Below are 15209 nucleotides of genomic sequence, written 5' to 3'. Positions count from 1 at the left end.
ATGCAGATTCTTCATTATTTAACTTCTTTAAATATAACACAGGGCGATAATATTTGGTGGCAACAATTTGCAAAGAGATACGTCGGATTTAACTGATTCGATGCAAAATGCCGTTTCTAGACTAATAGTCCTTCTATACTCCTTTGGGCTAGTAATAATAATAATAATCATAATAATAGTAAATGCTTCTTTAAATAAATTTTGAACACAGACTAGCCTAAAGCTTTACCTTCGTGTTCTGGAGCTTTGTATATCTTATAATCCTTCGGCAGCAACTCCTTGCAGAGTTCATCAACTGATGCACTAATAAAAGAAAAAGATAAAAAATTAATAACTTTAAACAAAACTTCATTATTTATTTATGCAAAAGAATAGTAACTTCTCAGAAATAAAATTAAAAAATGAAATTTTAATTTAAAAAAATCTCATGTGTACATCACATGACTTCCTTGTACGGAATATTAAATTATACGCATTTTTTCTTGCATTTCTTTTAAACTTATTGGATTCAATTAAATCCACTTCGCCGACAGCGCATAAACCGCAATAGAATAAGTGCATTCTTTAAAATTCAGTCTATTCGTTTACCATAGCGACACTTTGGCGCTAGGTTCATTTAACAGTATTATATTTCTTTCATATTATAACTCAGAATACACAAAATTTATATCATTTAAAGAATTATCTAATCGTTGCCACATGTTCTATTCAAATACTATAACAAAGCTAGAGCGATGTATAAAAGAAATTAAGCAAACAAAACAAACAAAACAAAAAAGAAACAGTTTTTCACAGACGATTGAGTATTTCTCATTCAATTAATTCAGTTTTCACTTCGCGACAAGGCAAAAATACATAAAAACCCAAAACATCTGTATTAAAAATTACGAAGTAAATCTTAAACGCTTATTTCCTCGAAAAAATTCCAGAAAGGATTAAGCATGATTTAATTTGCAATAATAAATGAAGGCGTCATCTTTGTTGTTACGAAGCTACGTTTCTCTAGATTGGCAACAAATCCACTATTCTGCTGCTTCAAATGTAAACAAGCAATGGCCGCCATCAAAAAGATTATTAGGCTTACGGCACTTAAACAACTTTAAAATTGTTGATAATTCTAAAAATATTGCATACAGATTTACTAAAGGTATAAAAACCTTAACCGGAAAATAAAAACAACATAATTCAATCATTTTTAAAGCAAAAAATGTACAATTTACAAACATATAAGAGTAAAGAAACTGAGATCACTGAGCCGGGTAATAGAGTGGATATATATATATATATATATATATATATATTTATATTTATATACGTTTGGTGTGGCCGATTTGAACCAAAATACAAGGTGCACATCTACATGTTATAGCAGTCCTAGATACAAAATTTCAATGCTCTGAGGCTACTAGTTTTTGAGTTATGCGTAGATACCTACGTAGGTACGTACATACGTTCGTACAGACGCCACGAAACATTCTCTTCAGAATTAATTTTAAAGCAGTTTTATAATTTTTTTGGAATAAAAGAATCTTTTATTCTGTTCTTACGTACAGATATCACGCAAAAACATCGTTAAATTGCCTTCGATAGCGGTCAAAATGGATATTTTCGTTGAATTATGCTGCCTAAAACTTTTCGCGATTACAATACTTCCTTTTTACATCGTACAAGGAAGTAAAAAATCAAAACTGAAAATGCAAATAAATTCGCAGTTTCAAATGAAATAATGCACAGAATTCATAGTGCATTTCATTCGATAGGGCCTCTATTACATTACCAGGATTGTTCATGTGTTACGGCGTTTACTAGACATTGTATTCTAATATTGTTTCTGTAGGAGTTCAGCGATTGAAGAAAAGACTATGTTAAGGTGGGTAGGTGTTACTGCAGTTTAAAGAAGGTATACTGTTTTCTCCTAATATATAAAACCCTCTAATAAATTTTATCATTCTTACCCCGTGCCTTCGTAGTGTAACTGGAGGTACGTCCTGCTAGCAGTCGGAAGGTCCGGAGTTCGAATTCCGTCGAGGGCATTGCTTGCTGTCGGCCATCTGCCGCTTTAAAAATTTTATTACGCTCTACAAGATGCTTCTGAACTAAAATGTGGTAGACGATAATTCGTCAGAAGATTTCGATAATTCATCATATTGATTCGAGACGTTCGTCACAGACGCTAAGATTTAGCAAATAGTCATCACTCTATAAGTAGAGCAGAATGTAATGAAATTTTTTGTTATGACCGCTTGCCTTCGTGGTACAACTAGAAGCACTTTCGGATACCAAATGGAAATTCCAGATTTCAAATCTCAAGAAGAGTATTTCAGATTTTTTGTGTTTCCTGCCTCTAAACAAGCCTAATGTCTTTATAAACTTGTCTTGACAAATTAAAACGACACGATCTTGCCTTGAAATGAACAAGTCGAAAAGAACGGAATGAAGCTAGAAGCAGCTCTTGTATTCTGTTGTCATTTCGCAGTCTTTAATTTAATACGACTTCATTTTTCTTCCACATGTAATCATACATAGGTGATGTTCAAAGTGTTGCCATATAACAAAACAAAGACTTTTAATTTGTATTTAAATTTTATTAAGAAAAATTTTATTAATTTATTAAGAATTAGTTGGAAGTGTTAAACGTTCTTATTAATAATTTAAATTTAAATTTTATTTTTTAATAATGTGTTTAACTAATATAATTTAATATTCGTGTGATTTGTAAGCATCTGTAACCCCACAATATCGAAGTCACAATTATGTTCGTAGCACGTAAGAGACATCCATTTCATTAAATAAAGTAGAATTTGGACAAAACATTTCTGCTGAAAGAATGCAACATTATAATACAACAAACTGATATTAACAGAAACAATTTAAATACTTAATGTAGATATCTAACTGAAATAATGTAGTATATGTTAAAAGTAATATGACCTAGAAAGGTTTCGACGTTTTTGTTCTCAAAAAGTAACCCATTCTTGTATTATAGGTTTCATTCTTTGTCAAAACTGCCACATATTGTTTTATATTTATACACGTTTATTACCAGGTTTCAAGCTACTCAGATTAAAAGCTGAATAAGTTAGCTTACTAAACGCAGCTTTAAGGATAAAATATTCACAGAAATTAGACACGCATTCAAAGTAATCGAGTAGTTACAATTAAACTGGATTTTTTTTTTTGTTGGTCGTATTTGTTTTTAATCCTTTCTTTGAACTGGATTTGTCAGTAGTATACTTTGTTTTCATTCATCAATCAATAGTCGAAAGACATGTTCGTGTTTTGCAGTTTGTTATTAATGTTAAAATAACTAAGCAAAGCTGTCAGTTTTAAGAAAATTCACAGGAATTTATTTCTTTTTTAGATTAAAACATTTTTCAAAGTAATAATAATAGTAATAATATAATAGAATAAAAATGGATTTTCTAAGAGTTTAACCGTGATATACTTAACGCATTCTTCATATCCCATTTCAGAAGTATGTAAAATGTTTCTAAATATTTCTAAAATAAGATACAAATCCAAATGTGTATTCTGAAAGTTAGAAGTTTAGCAGCGGCAACTATTTATTTACAAACTGACGCGAAAGATATCTGTGCTAATCTTCTATTTTTAAATGAAGTTGGCAGCATTATTTGCAATCCGACGCCAAAGTTATAGAAGTAATATTAGTAAATAGTAGTCTGTAAATAGTAATAGTATATCTGTAGCAAATGTCTGTTCTGTTGATGATTTGAATGAAACGGTCTGTTGCTTGAAAGATCTCTAGAATAATTTAAAAAATAATGCTATGAAATGGTTCCTTTATCTTTGATGATCAAATCGTAGTTATATCTAGCGAGCATTGTTAATGATTGAACAATTCTCAAGTTCAATAAAAGAATTAATCAATCACTAATTGTGATACACGTACCAAAGCACGTTCGGCAAAAGTATGGAGCGATTCTGCAGGAAGGGTTACCATTCCTTTTGCATCGCTGGCCACAAATTCATGTCCAGAAATGAGCTGTAATATAATACTGGCAGTTTGTTTCTGAGATATGATATTTGTCAAATTAATGACATAATAGTGGTGCATGAGTATCACCTTAATTTTTACGCTGATGAGGTTCTAATAAGCTCCAGTGTAATGGCATGGCATAAAAAGTCTGTACTTTAGCGCTCCAAGTGTGTTCGAGCTGCATCTGAAAGATAGCCATTTCTGTATTTCGAATAACTCTGTTTTTTACCTTTTATACAGAATAAAGGAACTATCACAATCGCGAAAACTTTAGTCTATTATATATTTCAACGAAAATATTAATTTTGACCGTTTTCGAACCTAATTTTTTTCTTTTACTTATTACGGGTTCCGCCCTTAGGCACTACACAGAAAGGAAGGGATGCCCCGTGGAGGTCTTTTTTAAGGGAAATTGGTTCGTATCCACGTTTCACATAGGAAAAACCACGAAAATGCCCCTTCAGCCAGCCCGTTCACCCGAACCGGGAATCGAAACCCGGACCGAACTACCAGTGTTTAGTGACTTTTAACGCTCGGCCGCTGGTGAGCCTCTCAAATCCATTTGAACGAGTTTTGTGCATGATATCCGGACGTACAGGCAGAATAGAGGACTGTTTTTCCAAAATGGATTGTGAAATGGATTTAAAATGGATTCAGAAGAGATGTTTTTCCGTGCAGTCTACGCACTTACATATGTATCTATCTCGCATAACTCAAAAACAAGCAGCCGTAGAATGTTGAAATTTTATACATGGGACTGCCTGCTATAACTGCTATAATATTTATTTGTGCACTTCCGGTTTTCGCTGCAATCAACCGCACCAAACTTATATAACTATAACTATATATATATATATATATATATATATATACATATTCCCACTCTGTCAACCAGCTCGGTGAGTTCAGTTTTTATTTTTATATGTTGGTAAATGGTAAATTGTGCAATTTTTTTCTTTAAAAGTGATTGAATTATATTGTTATTATGTTTCGATTAAGATTTGTATGCCTTTAGTTAATCTACGTGCAACAGTTATAGAATTATCAACAATTTAAATGTGGCTCTAGGTCTAACGAAGCCTCATTTCTTTACATTTGAAATTCTTAGTAGATTAGTTAAGAGTTGGTGCACCAACTTCAGTGGACCGAAAAGTAAACTTTCAGTTTTTCTCAACAAAAAATCTGTCTTCGTACCCTCTGGCTGAGTTGTTTGATTTTGAGTAGAAACTCTAATTTTAATTTTAAAAATCCTTTTTTAACTGCTGTTAACTGTATTTGGTGTTTTTCACCCTGTATTTTACAGCTTTTAATGAAGAGTTTTTATGTATTTTTTGCCTTGCTGAGAAGTGAAAACTGAATTAGTTGAATGAGAAATATATCTCTAACGAATGCATGCAGCAAAAATTGTGGTACACTGCGGGGGGAGGGAGAAATAAAAAGAGAAAAAAAAAAGAGGGGAGAGTTCTATATCTCCCGTTCTAATGGGCCAATTGACAAAATTCAAATTCCGTTTTTCATGTCTTGAAAGCGCGACTGAGGATATATATTAGATAGCACTGTTCTAACATAGGTATTCTGACACAAAATCGGACTTTTTCTGAAATAACATACCAATTTATTTTCCATATTTCGATTCTACGATTCAAATTATGCCCAGATATTAAATTTTGTAAAATTTGATGCGAAATTTACGGAAAAATTCAAAAATGTATCTTGCCGAAGTTTTTTTCAATTTGGCAAAGAATAATTCACTTGTCGAACTTCTTAATATATGGCAACCAATTTTCCTTTCCCTTCCATTATGCCGGAGCGGGAAAAAAGGCACCTCGTTCCTACCTTTTTTGCATTGTGTATGAGCGGAAAAAAGTCACATCGTTTCTACTTCCAAATAATTTTAGCAAAGTGTTTAAACCACATCTGATGTTTTATCGCTTTCAACAAATAAGCCAAATTTCAAAACACGCCAATATTCACGTATATCTTCGGAAATTTTGAACAAAAAATTTTAATATTTTGCAGGTATGCTTAGAAATACGTCTACTTTAAGATGCTGATAAAAATGTTATAGCTTATAATTCAAATTTGTCTTGAAAAATTTATAAAATTATTTACAAATACAAATTTTAAAAATAAATCATAAAAAATGGGTGAATTTTATTTGGAATGAACCTGAACTTCGAAATGTGAAAGGAGGAATTAAATAAGCTTAATAAAAAGAGTGAGTCTAATCTATATATACTAAATTAACATTAAGGAGCTAACATTTTGAGAGCTAATTTTTTAAAAACTACTCTTGCGATTTTTACGAAACTTGGTAGTTTGGTGTAATTTGAGTTGTAGAATTGAAATATGGAAAAAAATTGGTATGTTATTTCAGAAAAAGTCCGATTTTGTGTCAAAATACCGATATTAGAACAATGGTATATATAAATCTAATACATATCCCAAGTCGCACTTTCGAAACATGAAAAACGCAAATTGAATTTAGTAAATGGGTCCAGTAGAACCGGAGATATAGAACTGTCCCATTTTTCTTTCCTCAGTGTACAAAGAAGTCGTCTTATGTCCCCGTCACACATTTCTCTTTCAAGAACATTGTGGTTGCATACGGTTAGACCGCAAACTTACACGATACTATATTTTTCTCGTTATGGCACTTACATAAAACTCTGGAAGAGACAGCCAGTTTAAATAAAGTAGATTAAATATAGAACTAGCGTGTTGTATAATTAAGAATCGCTGATTCCGCTTTATGAAGAACATGCTGCTATTATTAAAAGTCCCTTCCTATGCATATTTTTATCGACATCTTGAAGATTTAATATACAATAAGTTTTGAGTCCGAACTATATAAAATTATTGTTCTAACTTGGTACTCTCGATTAAGGAAAATATGAAAATTATTATTTCAACTTGGTAACTTGATTAAGGAAAATATAGACGGATAAATTTTAGAGTAATCCACAGAAGTAACTAATTTTTCAGTGCAAAAAATATTTAAATGTTAAATTGTTCCCTAATCATCAGTTTTACTTAAATAGAGAAACTCGATTCTGAAAATGGTAACGTAACAATTATCTTTTACCTTCCTAAAGCAATCCCTAATTAGAAGCTATTTTCAAATTTTAGTTTAGAGTACAGTTATATAATTTCGTCGACACTGTAAAATCTTAGTTTTTATTAATTTCTTCAGAGTAATTGTTTTAGTAAAATATTGATTAGGTTCTGATAAGTTAAATTGAAAGTGCTTCGTAATTTTACATAGCAATTTGGAAAAAATATTAGTAATTAATATTTTCACTACATCATCTGCACGGCTGAAAACAAGTGTTGTTTTCTCAACTCGCTATTCTTCCATATAAATATTTTTATATGAACGAAATCATTTATATGTTCATCTAAATACTTTTTTTTCGCATGAAATTATTTATATGCCCATACGAATAATTTTATACGAATGAAATAATTTATATGTTCATATAAACGATTTTTATCTGAATTTATACAAATCACTTTCTAATATATCTGCGAATTATAGATATTTCTTATGTGATATATAAAAGCATATCAAACATTTGATTAAACTGGCCTTTTTTCTCTAAGACATTCATATAAAAGTGTAATTTTATATTTACAGAACTTTCCTATCCTCACTGTTGACACTATTCCATAAAATTCTCTATCATAATTTTGAGAAACTTTTGTCTAAACAATAGTAAATTATAAGTGATCTTTACCATTGTAACCGGAATTTTATGGCTGTATTTGAAGGTACATGTGTAAGATGAATATTTAAGTGAATAAAACCTGCAGCAACGTTTTTGAACACTAAGTCTATTAAGGAAATGTGAGAATGCTATGTAAAATACTAATGTATGAAGATGCATAAAAATGAATAGGAAACTGCATTGTATTTACAAAACATGGCAAAAGAACCTGAAAGAACTGCTCATTGAATCTGCGCATCCTGGTGGTAAATGAAAAGTTCAGTTTATCGGAAGACGACGCGGTGATTACTGGCATTCAAGCTAAACATTTTGGTATTTTTATTTCTATAGTATTTCAAAAATTTTATGACATATCTATTGGCATTTTATATATTTTACATCTTTCTCTCTTTTCTCATCTTTAATTGCCTAAAATTCTAGAGCTAAGTTAGATTATTTGGGAAAAAAAAAAAAAAAAACCGACCCACACAGGCTCTTGCTCAAAGACAATGTACTTCTTTACGAGGAAGACGACAAATGAAATCTTTACATTTGTTTATAAATTTATCCAAACAATTTACCTTTCAAAGAATTATTTTTGATTTGAAATAAAAACAACCTCAGCCTCGTTTAGATATTTAATAATTTTTATTATTATTTAATATTTAATATTTAAAACTCTATCGATTTCAAAAGCTTTCAGACGCAAATCATTCTTCATCAAGAGCAAAGAGTGTTTTTCTCTTTGCAAAAATGGGAGGAGCAATACCCGTTCTATATCGAAGAAATGGGCGAAGTAGAGCGAAAGCGAATGTATCACTATCTGTTGAAAAACACAGCGATACATAACAATACACAATAGTAAAATTTCTATTCTAATATTACACTTGCACTGCTAACACCAACCTTCGAACAGATCACGAGATAATAAAAATCTTAACTTAATCGCATATTTGTATGCATACATTCCGTTTACATTCCGTTATCACGACGTAACGAAATGAAGACTGAGAAGGTTTGTTCACGATGAAACGTGAAGTATACTTCTTTGTTGGTAGGTGCTTCTAAAGCACTAAATCTTTATAAACACTTTGTATTTATTAAATGCACATTAATTTTAGAAATTTCAATATATCTTACAATGGGAAAAACTGAATTTTAAGGATTTGCTTTTTTCCAAAAATGCTTTGTGCGTTCGGAACTTATCGACCATTGCTAGCTGCTAGTAAAATCGGGCGATAAATTAAGATAGCAAGAGGATTATGATACGGTTGCAAGTATCAGCTGTGAATATTTCGTAGAAAGGAAGGCTGCGGAACATCTCGAATACTGCCGAATACATGTTTTTCACTACTCAGCGATTGTGATATAGTATCTTCAAGATTATCACTTGGAGTTTCAATTGCCCCCTTAGATTACTCCATTGCAGTATATCCAATGCTGTACCTCTTCAATGCAGTATCGACGGCATCTATTCACTTATTATTCATTTCTCGAACTATCATTTTATCGTATTAGGTGTTTGCAAGTCACATTCCTAGTGGAATATTTCCTGTGGATCTTTTGAGTGTGGGTGGGTGGGGGAACTCAAAAACGCGTTTGTACTTATTATTTGCTTTGAATTCTCTTTCGATTATAAAACGCAGTCACACCATAACGCAGTAACGTTTGCATATCACTCTTAGGTCCATAATTCTCGTCGTTTCCGATAATATTTTGCAACGAATTTTAGTCAGCTGATATCTGATAGGTTCCATTATTTTATTTCTGTCAGTTTTCTGCTTAGAGATTTACAAGGATTATAAAGAAAGAAGGTAAAATTAAACAGGAGGTGATATCGAGTTTCAGCGAGACACAAAGAAAATTTATAAAGCGTTAAAGAATTTTGCTATGCTCAAAGAGGAAGTGATGAAGGCCAGGAATACGTTAATGTGAGAATTTTAATCGAAGCAAAATTCAAAGTGCAGAGGATAATAATTGTTTCTTTTTGTTTACTAAAAAGCGATTTCTTTATATGGTATATTCGTGTTGAAGGAAATAAATGTTCTTTATTTACAATGTGTAATAACTTCCCGTATTATTCCTGCTCCTTTCTCTCTATCGTATGTAAAAAGATAGATCTGTACTTTTGTACTGTCCGCACTCTTGGTTTCAATATTAGATAAAACTACTGCGTTTTTAGCGTACTGCTTAGTATATATACAGCAACAGGCATTTCACGCATACACGTACGGCACACGAGTGTGAAAGTATGTGGATTTACATGCTTCATATTTAAACATAATTTCTCAAACCAATCGTCCCCCTTTCTAAAACGCTATTTTTTCTGTCATAATGAATTGTATTGGGACTGGGAAGTTTAATAGGTGATGAGAAATAAAACATTGCATTTTTTCAGAAATAAAGGATTTTATCCAACAACACAGCATTATAACAGCAAGCAAAACAGAAAGACGATTTAGGAGAAATAACTAATTCACAGAATGCATACATTTGCGTTTTATGAAGCTGCATTTCCTTGATGACTGAATTTTGTGTAAATGCAAAGTCAGAAATTAGAAGTACAGTATTTTAACACTGCGAAAGGCAGTCATATCACCTTTGTAAGAATTTTAGCATTATTTTTTGTTGGACAGAGGACTATACATAAGTGAAATTCTGTGAAAAAAACTGGAATTATCAACAAGCAAAACTATCAACTGGTTCATTACCTCTGAAGAATGTGCGTGCATTTTACAGTAGAAGAGAAAAGTAGAAGAATGCAAAAGAATAGGTAGTTAGATGCCTCATTGAAGTAGGTAAGAATCTGTTTACGAGACTTAAAAATAATGCTAATCGAGGCTTTTCAAAGCAGTGGATTTTCGACGGAATTTCTCGTGTAACAGGCGAAAATTTCTAGTCACCGTCCCAGATATAAGCTCGGCGATGTTGACGGCAAAAATCTGAAAGCTTCTCAAAGAAGCAACAACCATCTTTCCCCTTGGAAGGAATAAAGGAACCATGAACTGCAAGGAGACAGCACTGGAAAATGAACCACAGTTATAATTTTGTGCATCTGAAAAGGAGTGGTCCACACAACATAGTGAATTTTAGGATTCATTCAGGTAGAGAAACAAGAAGCAGGTAGGAAGTGACGCCTCCATTTTGGAAGACCCAGAAAGGAAAGGCAGTTTCGAAGAAATTTTAAGCATCACAGCAACAGTAGCCACCGGCTGTAGAAACGTAAACATTATCCACACAGATATTTTTCCTCATAATACTCCTTACAAAATGCTTCATTTAATTATCTTATATCTTAAAAAAATAAGTAAGCCGCAAAAAATAAGCCGCGAACAATGACGACTTTTGGTTTTGGGTGAAAAAAATTAGAAAAAAGTGATCGAGATTCCATTGTAATTTGCTTACGGGGCAACTGATTCTCGCACAAGCAGATGTATCTTCTTTCTTAAATTAATTCCTATTTAGTAATTCTTAACACTGAATATGAAGAAACAGTCTCTCATTACTCTCATACTCCAAACACTACATGCATTCACTGAAATATATACTATGTTTAAGAACAGCAACATATTTGTGTCTCTACTCCATTTATAATCATATAAAAGTATAATAATAGTTTAATATGTAACAATTCCGCGTTAACTGAAGTTGCATGTTTCTAAGCTATGCTACTTGCATGTTAGTAGTGCATGTTTATGACGTTTTCACAATATGCAGATTTTAAGTTAAGCATCTAATTTCATAAAATAGTGAAACTTTCTTTATTAATAGAAAGAATATAAATGAGTATACTCTACGTAGTTATTTAGTCCTAATAGAAACCGAGTACAATAGAGTACAACCTTTCAAAGAAGAACTAATCAGATGTTTTGAAATAACTGAACATATTTCATTCCCTCATGTAGTTACTGAGGAAATCGTCAAGGTCTCCAATGAATTTGACATAGAAGTAAACGAAATGTGTCAAACGGTAACCTAGAAACATTAGCTATCAAACAAATAGAAAGCAATAGTTTTCAAACTCTAAGGTGTTTAAGAAGTTTCCTCCCTTTTCGATTAAGCGTATATTTTGTTTTATGTACTTTTTCCTCAAAGAGTGGAAATAATTTTCTGACCTTTTGTTGTATTTCCTTAGTAAACAAACTTTCATTAGCTATTCATTAAAATTAAAAATGCAGTGTGAAGCTAAATAAAGCCATTAAATATGAATGTAAATACAACTCAAACTGTATAATAAAACAATCAATCCTGCGTGTTACTGCATTTGAATGACTAATTGGAAGAATTCCAGTTAATCATGCATTTTTATGGATGCAATATTTGCGCAATTTTTTTAGAATGAGGATAGTGTGGTTCTGTACATATTTAGTGGATCGCAGTGCTTGTGAATTATTATATTTTCTTTTCTCTGTACGCCGAAAATATGCTTACTGTAGTTCAGAGGAAAATTATTTAAATATTTTAATGAAGATTAAAGACATTAGAAGAGATATTCATTATTCCTATAGCTAAAAGTATTAAACATTCTTTTATATCAAAATTAAAGACTATAAATATATTTTTCTTGCTTAAACACACAGTCCATTTCTGTTTTGGCTAAATAAAGCAGTAAAATATTAATTTCGATCGGAAAATTTAAGATTAATATCCAATAACTCAAAAATTTTCCGTTCAAGTTTAAAAAAGTTAAAAACATTAAACAACTTAAAAAACATAAAAATCATGAACTTTAAAAAACATGCAATTTAATCTTCATATATTGATTTCAGTACAAATATCAGATCATCAAATTAATGGGAAATATTACTTTACTTCATGAAGAACTTTTATTTTGGTATATATGTGTGAGCGAGTGTCACCATGGTCTCGAAATCTTGGGTTCTAAAAGCTGGCATTAGAAATAAATAAACGTACTTGATGACATGCAACAGTATTCTTCTAGAAGTGCATTACAGATGTTGTTTTCTTGCCACCCTATCCATAAATCTAGATGACGTTAGAAATGTTATTGTTATGAAATTAGTAAGAATAACAAAGGATAAGTAAACAAATGCGGGCAGAATTAGATTATTGTCTTGATTCTGTTCGTATAGCTAGATGAAGCCCCTTAGAAAATTTGCATACAAGGTGTTTCAAAACTAGAAGCAGAAATTTCTAGGAGCGGTAGGGTACACCTAGACTACTCCAAATCCCATAGCAGTACAGGGTGGGAAATGCAATCCTAATGCGATTCAGGAGTTGTTAGGTGCTGTCTCATAAAAACCGTCGACTGCCACTCTGAAAGGCATTAGGATGACAAATATGAATACACGGTGATCTCGAATTGGCATTTAAAGAACTTAAGTATGAAATTAGTCATAACTTTTCTGATGATGAAGATGCCCGAAGCTTCTTAACGTGAGTAACGCATGGAATCTCGGGCACTTAGAAATATGCAGGGCATCCATCAGAATATGCTCTATTTCGAAACACCATCCAGTGCATTTCAAAACGTCGTTCGAAATTTCATGCTACGTGATTGTCGAGGTGTACCCTACCTAGCTTAGAAATTCGTTCCTCTAGTTCTGAATCACCCTGTATAAAAACTGGATAGTTCTATTTTTTTATCTAATGCATTACTAATCACTCCATGTTAGTATATTTAAAAAGAAATCATATCATCTGAAACAAGAAAAACCATTCTGAATAATACTGCATTTCTTTCACATAACTGTAGTACAAAATAATATACGCAATCATATCCCGTTATAACAAACTTTGGGGAATTGGAAGTTTGATTCACTTATACAAATTTTTTAAAAGTTAATTACAATTATTATTATGCCAAACTATTAAGTTTGTTTTTGTTTTTTACTGTTTCAACTTATTGTTGCGTTCTTACGGGTTCTTAATTCGTAATATATCGAATGCACACAGGTCCGATGATAGGTTGATGACATTTATTTTATGAAAAGAAACGTTTCAGAGTTCTGGAATTTTCCACAGAAATACTCGTACAGGTGCTCAGAATCACAGAGTACTATTAGTGGTTACACTTCAAACTACTAAGAACGTTAAACACAACGCAGTGCAAAGCGCCTCCTAAAGACGAAGCTTTCACGAATATCACAATACTCGGAAGTCGTTCTGAATTAACAACTCACAACCACTTCAGGACAGATGCTCTGTCCGGTATTATATAGTTTACATCCGGCCGCGCGATATTTCTAGTACTTCTAGAAATTACTGGAAGGCATATGAAGGCCAGATACGGTTACAGCCAATATAGTGCCCAATTGCATTTATCAATTACGGCACCTATCACGAAGATACAGGGAACGGACCAAAATGTCGTCAAATAGTCTTCAAGTTTGGTGACATTTGGCGATTTCTCGACAAATTTGGTGACAAAAATTAGTCTCCGAAACATCTGCCAGCATGGCGATATCTCGCCAATTTAGAGGGATAGTCATCAACTCAATGTTTAATACACTTGTGGTTGTATTCTTATTTTTCTCGCAGAGAATCTTACCTTTAAATTTTCATGTTACATTATACAGAAAAATCCAAGAATTTCACATATAATTGCACTAAAATTGTGCAGCACTAAGATCACCTATCTATGTACAAAGTTCGGAACAACATGATGAAAACTTTACATGATAAATTACAAAACGTAAACATCATGCTTCACACGTTTACCTTGAAATATGTGTCTCTCTCAAAACATATTAGCCGTCAACAGAAAGAACCGGCCTCCCCATTCAGAAGACGGAACTTGAACGTATCGAACACTAGAAAATAAGAACTCGATAAAGATTAAAAATTTCCATTCTCTAAAAGATGAATCTGCGGAACAGCCATTTAGGGATTCGTACTGACTGGCAGACAACATGTGACAAAGCAGAAAAATTATACTGATCAGTTGTTTTTCCAAAATGATTTGAATATGTGATATGCTTTAGAACTCAATTAGAAATCCATTCAAGTTCTTTTCAGTCTTCACAGCAGGACGCAATATAGTTTCCGAAGATACGCTTATTGTGTGTCACAAACTCGGCGGCACAAACAGCCCTTAGAGAACCATGACCGGCAGTGCCCTGATATCTGCTTTTCTAGACCGTGGGCGCTGAGGTGCTCGTGCATATTGATTGGTCCTCTCATAATTTAACTTGTCGCAGGACATCCGGTTTTTAGTCCCCAAGCAAACATGGTGCTCATTTTATAGACCCTCTCAAGGGGTGAAGAGCTGAGTCAACCTTGGCCAGGGCGGGGATCGAGCTCCGGATTGTGGTGTTGCTGCGCGACGTTCTAGCCACTGCGCTACCGGTCCTCAAAATATCGTCTCTAGATACAGAAAATTGCTAAAAAATATTAAAGTTGGCACACATCATAAGTAAAAACGAATTCCAAATTAAAAATACAAGCTTAGAAAGGCATACGCTCGGATACAGCAGGGCTACATATATTAAATATTTTGTGTTTCTATGTGAAGCGTCTTTCCACAGTGCGGCAAATTCACATAC

The 15209-nt window shown here is 32.5% G+C and overlaps 1 protein-coding gene across 1 annotated transcript in view; it reads right to left on the bottom strand.

The window, feature by feature from the left end:
* Positions 1-15209, bottom strand: part of LOC118204804 (glycine receptor subunit alpha-2-like) — a 118389-nt gene that overhangs the window by 39705 nt on the left and 63475 nt on the right. Inside the window, exon 2 of the mRNA XM_085817897.1 lies at positions 230-303. Coding sequence (XP_085674023.1) covers positions 230-303 — 74 coding nt within the window. The remainder of the gene's footprint in view (positions 1-229; positions 304-15209) is intronic.

This window comes from Stegodyphus dumicola, chromosome 6 (assembly GCF_044657685.1).
Source record: "Stegodyphus dumicola isolate Sdum_Otavi_A_Nest chromosome 6, ASM4465768v1".
Classification (NCBI taxonomy): domain Eukaryota; kingdom Metazoa; phylum Arthropoda; class Arachnida; order Araneae; family Eresidae; genus Stegodyphus; species Stegodyphus dumicola.
The sequence above is the reverse complement of the archived record's forward strand: the minus strand, read 5'-3'. Positions and strand labels throughout refer to the sequence as shown.